Source organism: Peromyscus leucopus, chromosome 2, assembly GCF_004664715.2.
Source record: "Peromyscus leucopus breed LL Stock chromosome 2, UCI_PerLeu_2.1, whole genome shotgun sequence".
Taxonomy (NCBI): Eukaryota; Metazoa; Chordata; class Mammalia; order Rodentia; family Cricetidae; genus Peromyscus; species Peromyscus leucopus.
Genome location: NC_051064.1, coordinates 57,149,596 through 57,165,987, shown reverse-complemented (window position 1 = coordinate 57,165,987; position 16,392 = coordinate 57,149,596). Strand labels below are relative to the sequence as shown.

Sequence of the window (16,392 nt, the reverse complement as noted above, 5' to 3'; positions counted from 1 at the left end):
TGGTTACATGTCTGCGTCTCATCTGCTCCTCACAGGACCAACCCCTCCCTCAGAGAAGAAGGCCATTTTACAGAGCTAGGAATGCAACCTTAAGCACCGGCCTTCGATGGAGTGTGTAGAAAGGGACCTGGTGTGGGGGTGCTCCCATTACCCTCCCTCAGATATATGAGGCTAGATCTGGGTGCATGGTTCCTAAGAACTGCCTTTCACAGAAAGGGACACTCATTTACTTGGGTGTTATGTCTTCCTATTTTGATGATGGGCCAAGAGAGAGAAGTCACCCTCCATAAAAGTTCTAGTGGAGACAGAGGCCGGGTGGTGGGAGGGAGGGTGATGGAAATGGGAGGGTGGTCTGAGGTTAACATCGCAGGAAGAACCAGGTGGGTTTTCATTTCCTTTGAGACCGTCACACAATTTGGTAAGTAGTTACTAACAGTGTATTGTACATTTCAAAACTGCTGGGAAAGTACATTTCAAATGTTTTTACCACAGAAAAAAATATTGAGGCGACAGATAATGCTGACTTACTTGATATAATTATTCTACACTTTAATCTTGGATTCAAAACTTTTGTTGTACCTGAGAAATATACACGGTTATAACTTGTTAATTTATCGTTACAAATTAAAAGCTGATTTGAGGTCTGCTCTGATGGAAGCGCCGGTTAGGAAGGCGTTGAGAATGTGGTAAAGCAGAGGTGTTCTGCTTTTAAATCTGCTGCCCTGCGTACAGCCTCTGCTCCCTGACCTGGAGGCTGCGCTTCAGAGTCTGTGAAGAGTGTGCCGGTGGCAGGTTCAGAGGACCCGCGAGCCACCCTTGGCCTGGCCTGGGCTATAAATAGCATGGAGACCGGAGTCATCTGAGGTGATGCTGCAGGGAGACGGGGATAGGAGATGACATCCCCGCCCTGCCCCGTAATCGTACTCTGGTGTCCTGTGTGCATCTGCACAGCGGTTTGCTAAGAGCTCTGAGATCAGGGTGGGGAAGACGAGAAGATGTGGCCAGGTAGGCCAGCTGCAGGCCCTGGCTCAGTGTCCCCAACACTGCAGAGGCCCTTGCCCCAGGCCACTGACCAGGCCTGATGCAAGCAGGAAGAACATGGGGCTCTCCTGTGTGCTCTAGCACAGCATTGCTTACAACCACGGTACCAAGGAGACCAGCAGGAGGCTCTCGTGATAAAAAAAAAAAACAAGACAGCTGGGAAGCATGGGTGATGGCCCGCTTTCACAGCATGGCGGCAGGAGGAAGCCACCAGGCTGGAGGGACCGTGGCCTTCAGGAGTCCTCATGATGGGAGTCGCGCCTGTGGCCCAGAATTTGAGTCTCACAATTTGTCTGTCTCATCCAGAAAGACTCTAGTACGCCCCTGTAGCACCCCGGACTCTGGGCATGTGAGAACACTTTCCTGCCTAAGAAGGGGCTTCTGTCTGTGATTCCAGGGAAGGCAAGCCAGGCTAGCTCTGAGATGGTGGGCATGAGGATCCTGTCAAAAGCTTAATCCCTAACTAGGGAAAATGTGAGATTATCGCTTTTCATAACTATACTCAGGGCTTTAAAGTTCTGGTTCATACCCAGATCACAGCCGGGCCTGCAATGCTCTGGCAGCTGGCCTCATCCAGTGATTCGGTGTAACCATCACTTCTGTGCTGTGGTAAGAATTTTGCATCTTATTTATGTTTGCTCTTACTTTGTTTCAAAAAACTGGCACCTCAGATAAACGAAGGCAGAAGTTCATTTTTCTAGACTCAGGGCTCTAGAGAAAGTAGCCCGTGAAATGAGCAATGAACAAACAGCCCCTGGCTAGCAGGAGCCTGTGCCCCAGGGTCCTGGCCTCGGAACTTTGACAGATGTCTCCCGCGTTGAAGAACTTGATTGGAAGTGTGTGTAAGTCTGAGTTCCGGGCGGGATCTGTGAGTGGCTACCTTTCGTGTGCATACTCAACTCAATTTTCCATGGGGATCTGACAGCCTTGGCTCATCACCTAACCCTGCTTCGGGTTAGGCTCTTTTCATTTTGTGGAAGGTTGGGAGCTCCAGAGAGCCCTGGCGGTGAGGATTTGATGAAAACCTCACCAAAGACAGTCTTTTCAAAACTCATTTGACTTCATCATTTGATCCAGAAATCAGCTCCCATTTAGCTCATCACACTTCCTTCTTCCCTACAGTAGAAAGTGCCATTTAGTTGGTGGTGGCTTTATGGCACTCCAGGTAAATGTCACATTCAATCAAGTTAACAATACAGACGAGCTGCACATCTTGTTTTTCCTTCCGACTCTCCCACAGCCTCGTCAGTCACACTGCCTTCATTTCACTCTGTATCCTGTGCTCCTCAGCATCATCAGGAACATGTAATGAGCAAGTACACCCGGGACTCATGAGCGATCACCATGTGGGAGCCAGTGGATGACTGACGTTGCCTTTCAGTTCTGTGGACTAGCATAGGTGTTTGATACAGCCCATCATCAAAAGGGACTAAGATGTTTTTTCTATTTAGAAAAACGAGTCAACTGATACTTCAGCAGAGGCTGAGGGAATGTAACTTGCTTTTACATTGTATTTTTATTTATAAGCGTGTGTGCGTGTGTGTATGTGTGTGTGTGTGTGTGTGTGTGTGTGTGTGTGTGTGTGCATGTGGAGGTCAAAGGGCAACTGTGTGGGTTCTGGGGACTGAACTCAGCTCACCAAAGCTTGTCCAGTGAGCACATTAACTCACTGAGCCATCTTGCTGGCCCTGCATTGACTTTTCTTTGAACCACACATTTCCATCTTTGTCTTGGGAGCCATGTGATATCTCCTGGGCTGTGGCTTTTGGTAATGGTGTTGGCTGAGAGCTTTGGGATTTTGAACAAAAATCAGTGTGACCTAGAGAAGGGTCTTCAGAAGAGGAGCAGACCCAGAGTGAGCCCATAGACTGTCAAATTTCATCTCCTCTAGCCAACATGCTGATGTGAGCCCTGGGTCCAGCCTATGCTGAGCTAGGCTGGGGGAGGAAGGGCCCTTGGTCCGAAAGACAGGCAGCTCACAGACTGGGGGAAGACATGCATAGACACAGATCGAGATGTGATTGTCCGGAAGTCAGGAGTCTGACCCCATAAACCGTTCTCCTGGAGTCAGGGGATGTCTGGAGGATTTTCCCTGACACAGCCTGTGAGGGGGAAGGCAGGCAAATAAGCAGGCAGAAGGCAGACGTCAACTCACCAAGGTCATTGTTGTTCATCATGGCGTTGGATGCCCGCAGCCGGGGCCCCTGCTGGGTAAAGTGGTAGCCAAATTTGAGAAGCGTTGTGTTTTTCTCCAACATGTTCACAATCTCCATTTCCACTTTGTTGCCCAAAGGCTGGCTCTTGGGTTTTTAAAAAAGAAAAAGTAAAAGACCAATAATTATACATGTGCTTTGCCTAAACTCGCTCTCCACACGGAAGTCCTGAGAAAATAAGAGCAATAAACAAAAGCCACTTGCGTCTCTACACAATAGAAATAAGCACCTAAAACAGCCCCATTATAGTAATGTCAAAAAGAGCAAAATACGTTGGATCGTGTTGGCAGAAAGAAGACACTAAAACTACAAGAGCATTGAACAGCATCAAAGAAAACCTGTGAAATGTGAACCAACAGCCAGGTTCACGGGCCAGAAATCTGTTCCTGCTAATAAGGTGATGCCACCAAACTGACCTGTGATGTCAATGGGATCCGTGTCAAAATTTTAAGGTGATGCCACCACCAAACTGACCTGTGACGTCAATGGGATCCGTGTCAAAATTTCAACTTTCCTTCTTTTCCCGTTTCCCCCCAGAAATGGACAAAGTGATCTAGAAATCCTGCAAGTGATCTTAGAACAGTCAAAACAATACTAGAGAACTCAAACTCTCTGATTTCAAAAGGACTCCAAAGCTATGATATTAAAGACTTTGGGGTGCTGTGTAAGACAGACATGATGCTGAATGAAACAGAAGAGAGTCCAGCTATGAACCCCCACATCTCTTCAGACCGCATTACAAAGGGCGCTAAGAAAACTCAGTGAAGCCATGTGTTGACACAAGCAAAATAATGAATTTAGATCCTTCATTCTATTATTAATAATTATATTATTAATTATAATTCTATTGTATTAATAATACAACATAATCTAAATATTAATACATAATATTTATGTATGATGTGAGTCAAGGACATGCCACCATGACACAAGCCGACATGGTGGCATGTCCTTGACTCACATCACACATAAATATTAATTCCAAATGGTTCAAAGGGGGCTGAGGAGATGCTCAGTGGGTAAGAGTGTTTGCTGTACAGGTGCAGGGTCGGAGTACAGATCCCCAGCACCTATGTGAATAGCCAGGCATAACCATGAGCATCTGTAACTCCAGCAATGGGTGGTGGGTAGAGACAGGAGGCTCGCTGGGGCTGGCCGGACACCAGGCCAGGCAAGAATCGCTTGTGGTCTCCAGGTTCAATAAGAGACCCTGTCTCAGAGGATAAAGCAGAGATAAAAGATGCTGTATGTTGTGGAGCTTCTTGTTCGTTACCAGCAGGTCGCAGAGGATGATAGGACATGGCTGAGTGCAGGTTTGGATGGTCTGCCTTGGCTGTGTCAGGCTGATGATCAATAAATAAAACCTGAGGCTTGCTAGCAGAAGATAGGCGGACAAAAGAAGAAAAAAAAACAGAAGCAAAATGATGCAGATGCGAGCACAAGAAGCATGTGAAGATGCTGGTAAGCACGAAATAAGATAAAAAATTAAAATAAAAAAGAACAAAAACAACAAAGTGTAACAATATAAGTCTCTGTGTTATTTTTTTGAAGCTGTACTGGCAGGTGAGAAAAGTGATGTAAGCAGAAAATAGAGGAGAACACCCAGAGGCCTTCTCCGGCCTATGGACCAAAGACCGGACTATAAAAACTAACACTATAATACTTGAAAATAAAACACAGGTGCAAAAGTCTGTGACCTTAGCCCTGGTTCTTTAGGTGTAATACCTAGAGCACAAACAACAGAAGGTGAAAACCAATGAGTTGGGTTTCACAAACATGTAAATCGTTTATGCTTCTAGAACAGGGCAGATCCTGAAAGTTCATTGGCTAGCCACTCTAGCCAAAGTGACATCTCCAGATTCAGTGAGATACCCCATCTCAAAAGATAAAGAGCAACCAGAGAGACAGCTGATGAGTCCACAGGTGTATGCATGAGCAGGTGCACTTTCATATACATGTGTGCACATATATACATCACACATGCTAGTGTCTAGAATGCACAATATATAAAGAAGATGCAAATAAATCAATTAGAGGTGGGCAAAGTATTTGAACAGAAGTTCCTTAAAGAAGATGTATGAGGACCTAGAGAGATAGCTCAGTGGTTAAGAGCACTGGCTGTTCTTCCAGAAGACTTGGGCTCAATCAGTTCCCAGTACCCACATGGTAGCTCACAACCATCTGGAACTCCAGTCCTAGGGGATTCAATGCCCTGTGGCCTCCATGGGTATCAGGTATGCACTTGGTTACAGACATATATACCCAGGCAAAACACCTGTAAAAATAAAATTTTAATAAAGAAGATTCTGAACAGCCAGTAGGCATATGGAACACACTCACCCTCGTCAGTAACTAACCAAAATGCAACCCAAACCATAGACAATGCTGCCTGAACACTGGGTTTGTGGACCATGGGACAGATGGGGGCAGCAGGATGTGGAGAGGGTAGGACCCACTGATGAGGTGAGGGAATGGTCCAGCGGCTGTGGAGAAGTTTGACAATTCTTCAGAGGTAGAAGTGGAGTTACTCTATGACCCAGTAATTTCACTCATGCACATTAATTCCTACAGTACTATCCATAGCAGTCAAACCCGCAAACATCCTGAATGCCCACCCCCACCAACACAGGGGTCCCAGTGTCTCTCCACTACGCTCCGTGGAAGTGAACTAGACAGACACTGGCACACAAAACCAGCCACGGGTCTGGAGGACACAACAGCCCCACCAGCAAATGGACAAACCAGAACTGTGGTCAAGGCCTTGATGGCGATCTCCTCTGTGCTGAGTTCCCTAGTACTCATCTCTGCTCAGACGGGGCTGGGACAGGGGACCACGGCAGGCAGTGACATCGGTGAGTTGCATCAGCCCAGCTGCAAAGCTCCTGAGAATGCTAGGAAGAGCTGGGGCCTTTCCTTAGAGGACTCGACACAGTCCTGAGCCGTGGATAGCAAAACCTGGTGGTGCAGCACCCATCTGAGGGCCTTAGACAGGGCTGCTAGCTCTCGTGGAGCAGGAAACGAGGCCTCTTCTTTAGGTCACTTGCTGAGAAAGCCTTGTTGGACTGGAGTGAGCTAGATTCAAAACCATGGGTCTGACCTGGTGGAAGGGAGTGGCCAGGTCTATGAGGGCTGTCTCTGTGAAAATGCCACTTGATGAATACTGCCCCCTTCATGTGAACTATCCCTTTCATTCCCACAGCAAACACTCCTCTCCCCGGCCTGCCTCTCTCTCTCCCTCCCCTCCCCTCTTCTCTTCTCTTCTCTTCTCTTCTTCTTTTCTTCTTCTTTTCTTCTTCTTCTTCTTCTTTTCTTTTTTTTTTCTTCTTCTTCTTCTTCTTCTTCTTCTCTCCTCTCTCCTCTCTTCTCTCTCCTCTCTTTCTCTCTCCTCTCTTTCTCTCTCCTCTCTCTCTCTCTCTCTCTCTCTCTCTCTCTCTCTCTCTCTCTCTCTCTCTCTCTCTCTCTACCTGCCTACATCCTGGGGAGGCCAGCAGGGCAGGCAGTCAGTAACCTCTCCATCTTGAGAGTAAACAAGCATGTAGAGATGGAAGCCAGACTTCAGATGAGCCAAGACATGGCCTTGACTCGTCTAGGCTGGAAAGACTACAGAAGTCTCAGATTCTCAAACTGGTAACCAGGCTCCCTGGGATATGTGCAGACATGTCTGGGTGTGTAAGAGGGTACAAGATCCTCTCAAGCTAATGATGGCAAGCCTCCTGGAGTGAAAAATTTAAATTACACTCATTTTTTTCCTTCCTTTCCTTTCTCTCCCCTCCCTCCCCTCCCTCTCCTCCCTCCCTCCCTCCCATTATTCTTTTGTGGTGCTATGGACCAAGCCCAGGGCTTGTACATGGTAAGTATGCATTCTGCCCCTGAGCCATAGCTCCAGCCTCAAACCATTATTTTTAAACTAAGGAGTAAAACAGAAAATGTGCCTATTGAGTTGCTGATGGAGCCCAATGGGAGAGCAGCTGCTAATCTGCACAGGCCCTGGGTTTGATGCCCAGAACTGGAAAAGGAAAAGCCCATACATCTTTGAGTAAGATGTTGAAGGACCTTCCTCCTTGCTTCTTTCTCAGATCCAGGGACCCTTCACACCACAGAGAAGGGAAGAAGAGCTGGCAGGAGCCAGAACTACCACTCAGGCCTGACTTATTTTCATGGCAGCACTCCTCAGCAGCGGTCACAGTGTGCCAAGCAAAATCACAAGGACACCACGAAGGGTACACACCCACTGTCTCGTCATCATCCACCTGCGGGACACACACCATTGAACAGAATTTTGTGTTACGGGCAAGGAAAATGAAGTGCACTGGAGTGGAATTTTCTCACAAATCCCAGAACTGACCAGGTACCAGAGGAGCTGAACACAGGTATCTGCTCCAGGGTCTCTAGCTGTAACCTTGGACCTCTGAGGAAGCTCAAAGACAGACACAGGACAGAGAGAAAAGCCACAGGTGGCCAGGAGGGCAGAACTGCAGCCTTCCCATCCAGAGTCCATGCAGCAAAGGAGGAGACCTCTGTCCCCTGAGGCGAGTAAGAAGAAGGCAGCGGCCTCTTTCTAGAGTCTTCCTCAACATCATTGGTGGGGAAGGCTGGGACTCCATGACCTCTACAACCTCCCAGGGCTGCAGGCTGTGACCCTATGAAGGGATTACTTGGGTGACATAAAAAGATCAGGAGAGTGACCTCAGACCTCGACAGTGGGTGAAAGGCAGTAAGAAGCCCCAAGGGAGAGACCAAGGGCCGGGCTGCCGGGACTGTGCTGGCAGGATTTGGGCAGTGAAGTACTCTGGCTTCCTTTCAGATTTACTGGAGGATGAAATAAATCATTTGTGGATAAATATAATCTCATTTTTAACATTCAAATGATTGGATGGAGAGACGTGAACAGTCTTCCTTCATACCATCCCTCCTTCCCATCACCCCCCCACCCTCCTACCCCTTACCCCCTCCCCCTGTCCATAGAAGTCCCACCACCCCACCATGGCCACACTGCTGGGGATAAGATACAGGGCAGAAATAGACAGGGCTGGGTTGTTTTGTTGTTCTTTTCTCCTTAAATAGATTCATATCCTATTTATTTTCTGCAACTTCCTGTTCCGTTCACTATTTTGTAGAGGCCTTCCCAAGCTAGTACAAGAGAAGTACTGCCTTGTTTTTTAACTGCTCCTTGGGATGCCCTGGAGATGCTGCAGGGTAGGCTGTAGGCTGTGTCCACAAATGGCAGCCCAGTGGACTTTGCTGGGGAAGACAGACTACTCTACAGTCAGCTATCGTTGGGTTGAGAGAGGGGCACACTTTGAATTGGCATCGCGGCTGTTCTGTGGAAAACATACATGGTGGGCATACATACACACACACACACACATACACACACACACACACATTCACATAAAATAATTTAGTCAGAGTTATTCTACACAGGTGATAATGCTTATTCCAGAAACCAGAGGTTGCCAAATAAAAAGCCCAGTGCCAGATGTGGAATTCCTCCCCTTGAGTTGTTAGTCAGGGGTGTCTCCGAGATGCCCCCAAAACAACATAGGCTATTGCTATCGCTCTGTATTGCCCACCAGAACTTGATGGTAAGGCCACATTGCTGAAGACACCACACAGTCTGGTCACAGGACGTGGAGATATCAGACTGGTCCTGACCAGGGAGATTCTTCCTCACTGGCCAGCTTTCATAGTACTTGAAAGTCCTAAGCAGGCTGCTGAAGTTGGGGAGAGTCGTCAACAGCCTTTCCCAGCTGTGGACCCTGTAAAAACTGTGATAATGGCTGTCCTGGCAACACAGGTTGACAGGTGTAATCCAGGCACACATGTTGTGGGGACCACCCGCTTTCTGGTTGGATTTAAGGCCCACTCCCCAGGAGGAAAAACATGCCTGGTACTGTAAATCTGGCCAAGAAGCCGGGTTGGCCAGCACCCAGAACCCAGAGGTGAACAACTACTATTACTCTACTAAACGGACATAGTGTTAACTGCCCTTTAAACTTGTATCTTTCTGCCCTTATGTTAGTGCAGTCTTCATACCTCACCAGAGACATTTCTTTGTGCGATAGATGGTGGCTAATGCAGAAACTTAGAACCAAAGTACAGAGAATAAGTGTCAGTGGAGTGTTCAGCCACAACTGGGACATCATATCCCCCTCCCCCCCCTCGTGCCCCAAGACTCAAGGACCATTATGGAAGAGGGAGCTGAAAGAGTCTAAGAGCCAGAGGTCAGGGAGATTGGAGCAAGACAGCGTCTTCGGGACAGGACAGGACACTGCACCGCGAACTCACGGCGGCCGTGGTGCCCGTGCAAGACCCACACAAGACCAAGCCAGTCGGCAGTCTAGAATGGGGGAGGAGGGACCCACAGCTCCCTCCCCAGCTGAGGAGCTGTAGACGGCTGGTGTCTAGGGGAAGAGAGTCAGTTTTCTTGAAGGGTGTCATCCATGGGTTCTATTTTGTTTTGAGACAGGGTCCCACTGGTTATGTTCTATCAAAAAAAAAAAATGAGGTAGGTAGGGAAGTAGAGAATGAATCTGGGAAGAGTTAGGTGTGAATATGATCAAAATATATTTTCTGAAATTATCAAAGGAGTATTAAAAATAGGTCTGAAAAATTCTTTGGTATGCCTGCCTCAAAAGGTAGGACCTAGTCCATCACCTTCCTGAGTGTGGGCTTCACCTATCGACTCACTTCTAAAAGAAAATGTCAGAACTTTGTTCTGATTCCAAGGTTGGGTCATCAAAGACAGTTGGGACTTTCTTCTTTGCTTGAATTGCATGCTCTGGGGGAAGCTAGCCAGCTCAGCTGCCCTGGATTCCTGTCACTTGGAAACTGAGCAAATTTGATGAGTATTGGTTTATCCCAGAACTCTGAGGCTAAGCTTTGGGGTCATTTGTCACATAGCTATAGATAACTGATATACTCCCAGACAGCGTCACATTAGAGAAAAGCCAGAACAAATTAACTTGGAAAAAACAACATGAGTGCATAATCTACTTGATGTGGCTTCTGTTCAAAATACCAAGCAGCCTCCCTGTCCCATAGGGGAGGGGAAAGCGGGACTGTAATCAATATGCCCAGATGGTGAATACATCTTCATTTGGAGGGGTCGTGTTCCCAGGTCTTATCTATTCTGAGGGACGCTGAAGGGCTGGGGCGGGACTGCCGGGCACATCACTGTTGGGAGGCGGGAGGAGATTCAAGCAAGCAGAGCAGTGCTGGGGGGCGATATGGCCTGGGCTGGAGGTTTCCAAGCACCCTGTGGTGAGAGCCTACTTCCTGGGCCGGATAGGGATTTTCCTCTCCAACACACAGCAAGGGTGCTGACACTCCAGCCCAGCCCTGTCTCGGACAACGGCCTGTGACTAAAGCAAGCCCACTCCTTCTCAGGTCCTCAGTTTCCCCAGCTGTAAAAGAAAGCTGGTGAGACACTCTCAGAACTTTTCAGGCCAGCTCGGGGCTCCTGAGGCTGCTCCCCACCCTCGCCGGGTACTGGGCAGCTTTGGGCAGAAGCAGAACATTGCCTAGAGATAACGGGAAGCGATGGAGTAAACAAAGCGCCTCAGCATCCATGTCACCCTGTGTCGAACGCCCCGAGTCCCTTTCTTTGGCCGTAAAAGGAGAGAGAGGGAGAGTCTCTCAACACAGGTTACAATTCCAAGGACTGAGGCAAACACTCTGGCCTTCAAGGACCTCGGTGACGAACCAAGGAGGATTTTGAATAAATCAAAGCCACTTGTCACCTCCTCCTGCCCCCCCCCCTTCGCCAGGCCACCATGAGAAGACAACTGTGTCCAGGCCTCCTGGGACACATTGCAACACAGGCATGGTCCTTCCCTGAGCTTGGGCCAGTGAAGCCTCCAACCTGAAGCCCTCGGCCCCTCCCCACCAGCCCCCACCCAGGCAGGAGTGCCACCTGGGGCCAGAGGTCCGTGGTTGTAGCTTCTGCTGGCCTATCCTTAGCTTTCCCTTCACACCTGATGCCCGCTCCCCCCACCCCGGTCCAGCCAGGAGCCATCTTGTCAGAGCAGAGCCTACAGGCTTACCCACAAGGCCCTTTGCCTCTTAATCCCCACAGACTTCTTCTGGACCCCCAAAGTCCTGCCTGGATGGGCTCCAAGCTCTCCCCAGCCTTCTCTCTATTTTCTTCTTTTCCTCTGGGTACCCCGACTTCCGTTTCCCTTTGAGTCACTTTCCACTCTCTGGGTTAGCTCTCCGGTGCTATTTTCTCCCTAATACCCTCCCTGCCCTGCTCCTGACGATGGCCACACCTTCCACTGGACCTCACCCAGCCCCACCCCATCTTTGGCCTACAAGAGCACCTGATACAGAGGTCATTTCTGCACCCACATCCCCTCCTACCCACTGTGGCTTCCTGGAAGGTTCAACTGTAACCTCATTTTCACAGAGGCCAGCATGGCCAAGAGGATGGAATGGAAGAGAGAGGCCAGGCTAGCTCACAAAACCACAGTCCTTTCATGAACCCCACTGGCACCATGGGTGGGCTTTGGAGTCACACAGACCTGAGTCAGGAGCTTCCTCTGTCACTGTGTTACCATAGTCCATGTGGCAGGTAGAGTCACTTACGGGTGAGCACAGAATGGGGCCAGGGACACAAAGCGGCCGCATGCAGCACTCACCCTCTGGGTAGTGTGTGGGACTCCCAGACAACTACATAGTGATTCTAAAATTCATCAATGTTGTCAGCCTTCAGCTCTGTAATTCCCTTAGGACAGTGGTTAATTATCCTCATTTACAAGAGCGGAAACCGAGGCTGAGGCAGCGGATGTTCTTACATTAGGGTGTTTGGCCAGGGTGAAGGCAATGGTCAGCACATGGTCTCTCTTGTGCCCCGGGAGCATAGGTGGAATACAGCTGAGCAGGGCAGGTGGGCAGCTTGATAACAGCCATCGCTTGGTTGACAGGTCTGCCCTGGGAGTCAGGTTTCAGCTGATGCTGTGCAGGCTCTGACTCCTTCCTGGCCAGGACAGAAGTCGCCAGAATAGCCAAGCTGGTGGGGAGGGTACTGCTGCAGGCTGTGATCCATCTGCTCTACCTTTCCCACCCTCAGGGGATCAGAGTCAGCAATGGCCAAGGAACAAGGTCGAGGCAGTCAGGGTCAAGGTAGAATCAAGGCTTGCAGTATATGAAAGGTGCCCAGCCCAATGCAGCAGCAAGTTCCCATAACAGGAAGGCTGCTGGCTCATAGCAGCCTCTTTATATAACTCAGAAACATGCTCTCTCTACAGCACACAGCTTGCAGAGATTTGCTCTGCCTCCTCTCATTGTGCTATTAACAGTGTGCACAACCATCCAGGACAAGCTTGCTTACTGAGTACCCATGAGGCCCAGGTACCAGGCTGAGCATTGAGATAAGGAAAAGACTCCCACACAGTGCCATCTTCTGAGAAGCTCGTGGGGAAGCTGAAGGACAGGGGAACCACAGGGACATACCTAGCTCTCTCTGGGCAGAAAGGCTTGGAGGAATTATGGGGGCTAAGCAGAGAAGGCAAGGGTGTAGTGGCTCTCGAAAGAGAGGAGAGAGGAAAGAAAGGAGGGAGGAAGGGATGGAAGGAGGGAGGGAGGAGGAAGGGGGGATGGAAGGAGGGAAGGAAGGAAGAAGAGGAGAGAGGGAGGAGGAAGGGAGGGAGGGGGGATAGAAGAGGGAGAGGGAGGGAGAGAGGGATGGAAGGAGGGAGGGAGGAAAGGACTTATACGTAGCACTTCTCACAGTCTACACTCCTGCTAGCCAGGGCGATTCAAGGCCAACCTGTCAAGTACAACACTGAGGTGCAGCCGAGCAGAGATGTGCACACTGCCCTTCCTGCTGCCCAGGATGCTTCAGCATCCTCTGTAAGCCACAAAGTCACCTGAAGCAAGAGGAGGTCTTTTAGGCAGGGAATGGGCAGGTTGGGCACAGGATGTTCCAGCAGTCTATGACATGGGAGCAGGGACAAGAGTGGGAGTAAGCTGGGAAGTTTCCAGAAGCCATGGCTAGGATGAGGCAGCCTGAGTCCCCAGGCCTCTGGAGGCTGGTGATGTTTAGTTCTGACCCGGAGGGAGTCACAAGCCTGTTGTGATTAATCTGCACATTTATGATCTAAGCACTTTCTGTCTCTTCACAACATTTTAACAAGAAGAAAGTTACTTATGGTCTTGCTTGGGGCACAATAATTTCACAATATCCCCTTCCAATCTTCTCTCCATTCATACATATACAACCATTCTGTCGCATTTTCTAGTGTAAAGAAAATCCCCATTTCCACATCTCTAAAGAAGGTAGTGACTTAGTCTAGAAGCAGTGTGCAGTAGTGGATACAGAGTGGACTTTGGAGTTGGGGAGCTGTGTAGTGGGTAGCCATTCCAGCTTTGATCTGGAAGTTCCAACCCCCATTGAGGCTTTGGTAACTGTCATGCCTACAAGGAGGAGCCGAGAGAGGACCCCTGAAGACCCAAGATCTGGATGGGCAAGCTCTCTTGGTTCCTGGACTCTGGACCCTGGAGGTAGACCAAGCAGAGTTCTCCAGAGAACACTGCCAGACTGCGCTACACCTTTCCCAGACCTTGTTACCTACCCCTTCACTTGTAAGTTACCCCACCAAATAAACCTCCCTTTTAACTACATGGAGTGGCCTTAATAATTTCACCAATAGAGCTGTGGATTCAAATTTTGCCTCCTAAGTGTTGAGCGTGACCCTGAGAAGGTCACCCCTTTCTTAGCCTCTTTCGGCAGAGACTGACCACACCCACATCCTACAGCACGGTGATGAAGATCAGAGAGGGTGGCACAAGGAGCATGGAGCCTCCCACCCCACAGCAACCCACAACCCTCAAACAGCCAAGCTACTGCTCGTGCAGTTCCGGTTATTCGCCCTCTCTTGGACAGCCGAGACCCAGAGAGTTGCCCCCAAAGAAATGGAAGTCATCCGTGGAAGTCAGAGAAGCAGGAGCTCCGTGGGATAAAGACAGAGAGGTGTCACGTGGAGGAGACTCAAAAGCCACATCAAGTAGGGAGACGGAGGGAATGGGGGTGTTCCTGGCGAAGAAGAGTCCTGTGGCTTGTGGGATCTGTGCACTCCATGTCTTGGGTTCCTCAACAGAACAGTTGAGGCAACACGCAGGACTTGAAGTCCCTTTGCCCAGGTCTAAGAAAGGACGCTCTGAACCCAAAGGACAAGGCTGGTGCTGAGGAGGAGCCCCCACCCCTCCTGGGCACACGAAGAAGCTGGCAGAGCACATGCTGGGAAGGAGGATGGCAGATGGCAGTGTGGCGGGGTGGGGGGTCTGGACAGCGGCACCTGGAGGGGCTCACGGGGGACTCTGGAGCACCTAACACCAGCAGCATGTGGGCAGATACCGACTGCCCTGTGTGGGGAAGCGTGTGAGAGAGCCCTGCCCGACTCACCTGGTTATCGATTTTCAGTTCCACCAGAGAAGTGTTGTGTGGGAGAGCTTCCACCAGGCGCAGGATCCCAGCCCCAGAAATGAAGTTGGATTCCACGTTCAGCGTCTTCAACACCTTGTTCACCTTCAGCATTTCAGCAAGAGCCTTCGGGAGAAAAGCAGGACCCGTGTGTTACCTCGGGCAAGGTTGGAACAGGTCCACAGACAAGGGGCCTGGGCCAGGCAGTCTCTGGAGCTACCTTTCTAAGCACACCACTGTCTCTGCTCTCCATCAACCAGGCCCCGAACACCTCTCCTGGAGAACACTCATCGGCACCCAGAACCCCCAGAACCTCTGGACCTGCTCTTCCTTCCCTGCGCAGCCTGGCTCTCTGGGTTTCCTGCACATGCTCAGTGGCCCCCCCCGCCCCCCACCTTTAGCCTTTCTCTGCTTCATTGGACCATTTAGAATGTTCTGTTTCACTTGGTGGAGTCTTGTTCATCCCAGCTACCCAGGGCCTGCTCCTTGCGACCTCACAGAACTTATCCACATCTCCTTCATGACACCTACATTCCTCAAATCCCTATGTGTTATTGTTTTGTGTGTGTACATGCATATGCATGTCTGTGTGCCTGTGTGTCTGTGTGTGCAAGTTCATGTATGTGCAGGTGTGTGTGTGCATGTTCATATATGTGCAGGCATGTGTATGCATTCATACCCATGTATGTGCATGTGGAGGTCAGAAGACACTATCCGATGTCATCTTCATAAATACCATGTACTTCCTTTGAGAGAGTGTCTCTCTTGTTGGCTTGGAGCTCACTAATTAGTCTATATTGGCTGGTCAAGGAGCCTCAGAGATTGTCCTGTGTCCACGTCTCTAGCACTGAGACTACAAGGGAGCCACCATGCCCAGCTTTCAACATGGCGCTCAGGCTCTCACGCTTGTAAGGCAAGCATTTTACTGACTGAGCTATCTCCCAAGTGGTCTCATGTTTATTGATATGCCTCTTACCACCAGACAATCTACCCTTCATGGGCTGAAAATGCAACTTAATATCTGTTTTTAACCACACAGTGCCCAGCTCACAGTAGACCACCGAGCAATGATCACCAAGGCCCCCCAGGAATCTCCATCTTCCTGTGGGTTCTTAGCTTGTCTCCTCTCTGGCCCTGTGGAAATGTCACATGATCTTCCTCTGAGCCCCAAGAGAAGAGGGCTGGCTTGCAGAGGAGGGCTCGGATGGCCCTCAGCACGTTTGAGAGGGATCTAGCCAGGGGGTGTCGATGACAATCGGAGCCTCTGAAGGAAATGAGGTAATTAGCAGCTGGTGGAAACGATGTGTCATGGAGAAAGAAGATACCAGCAGCCGAGAGACCTGGGACACCGTGACCAGTGTGCCAGCGAGTCAGAAGCATGCCAGGAATGGCTGTCCTATTGTGCTCCCCCAACTTGCTGAACCCTGCCAGAGGCCCAGCTCCCAGGGAGCCTTCATGCTGAAACCACTTCTCCTTCTTTGGCTCCCTCAGTCCAGCATGCCCAGGGGTGGTGTGTCAGCTTCTCTATGACCAATGGCTGTCCCCTGACCTGTGCAGGGTAGCCTCCCTGAGCCTCACCTGCAACACCCTCTCCCAGGAAAAGCCTGGCCTGACCTAACCACGAATCCCATTTAACAACCAGTGGACAGGTGTACCAGGCCATGGGCTGCACGTGCTGGGAACTGAGCAGGCCCTGGAGCTCTGGAGTCATTCCGT

The 16,392-nt window shown here is 49.9% G+C and overlaps 1 protein-coding gene across 3 annotated transcripts in view; it reads right to left on the bottom strand.

Annotated features, from left to right (window-relative positions):
* The window catches only part of Tmod1 (tropomodulin 1), a 75,768-nt gene that overhangs the window by 3,176 nt on the left and 56,200 nt on the right, over positions 1-16,392 (bottom strand). For all 3 annotated transcript variants that reach the window (XM_028882797.2, XM_037202589.1, XM_028882798.2), the window contains 2 exons: positions 14,659-14,802; positions 3,197-3,341 (listed from right to left, as the gene is read on the bottom strand). In XM_028882797.2, the coding sequence (XP_028738630.1) occupies positions 3,197-3,341; positions 14,659-14,802 (289 nt within the window). The remainder of the gene's footprint in view (positions 1-3,196; positions 3,342-14,658; positions 14,803-16,392) is intronic.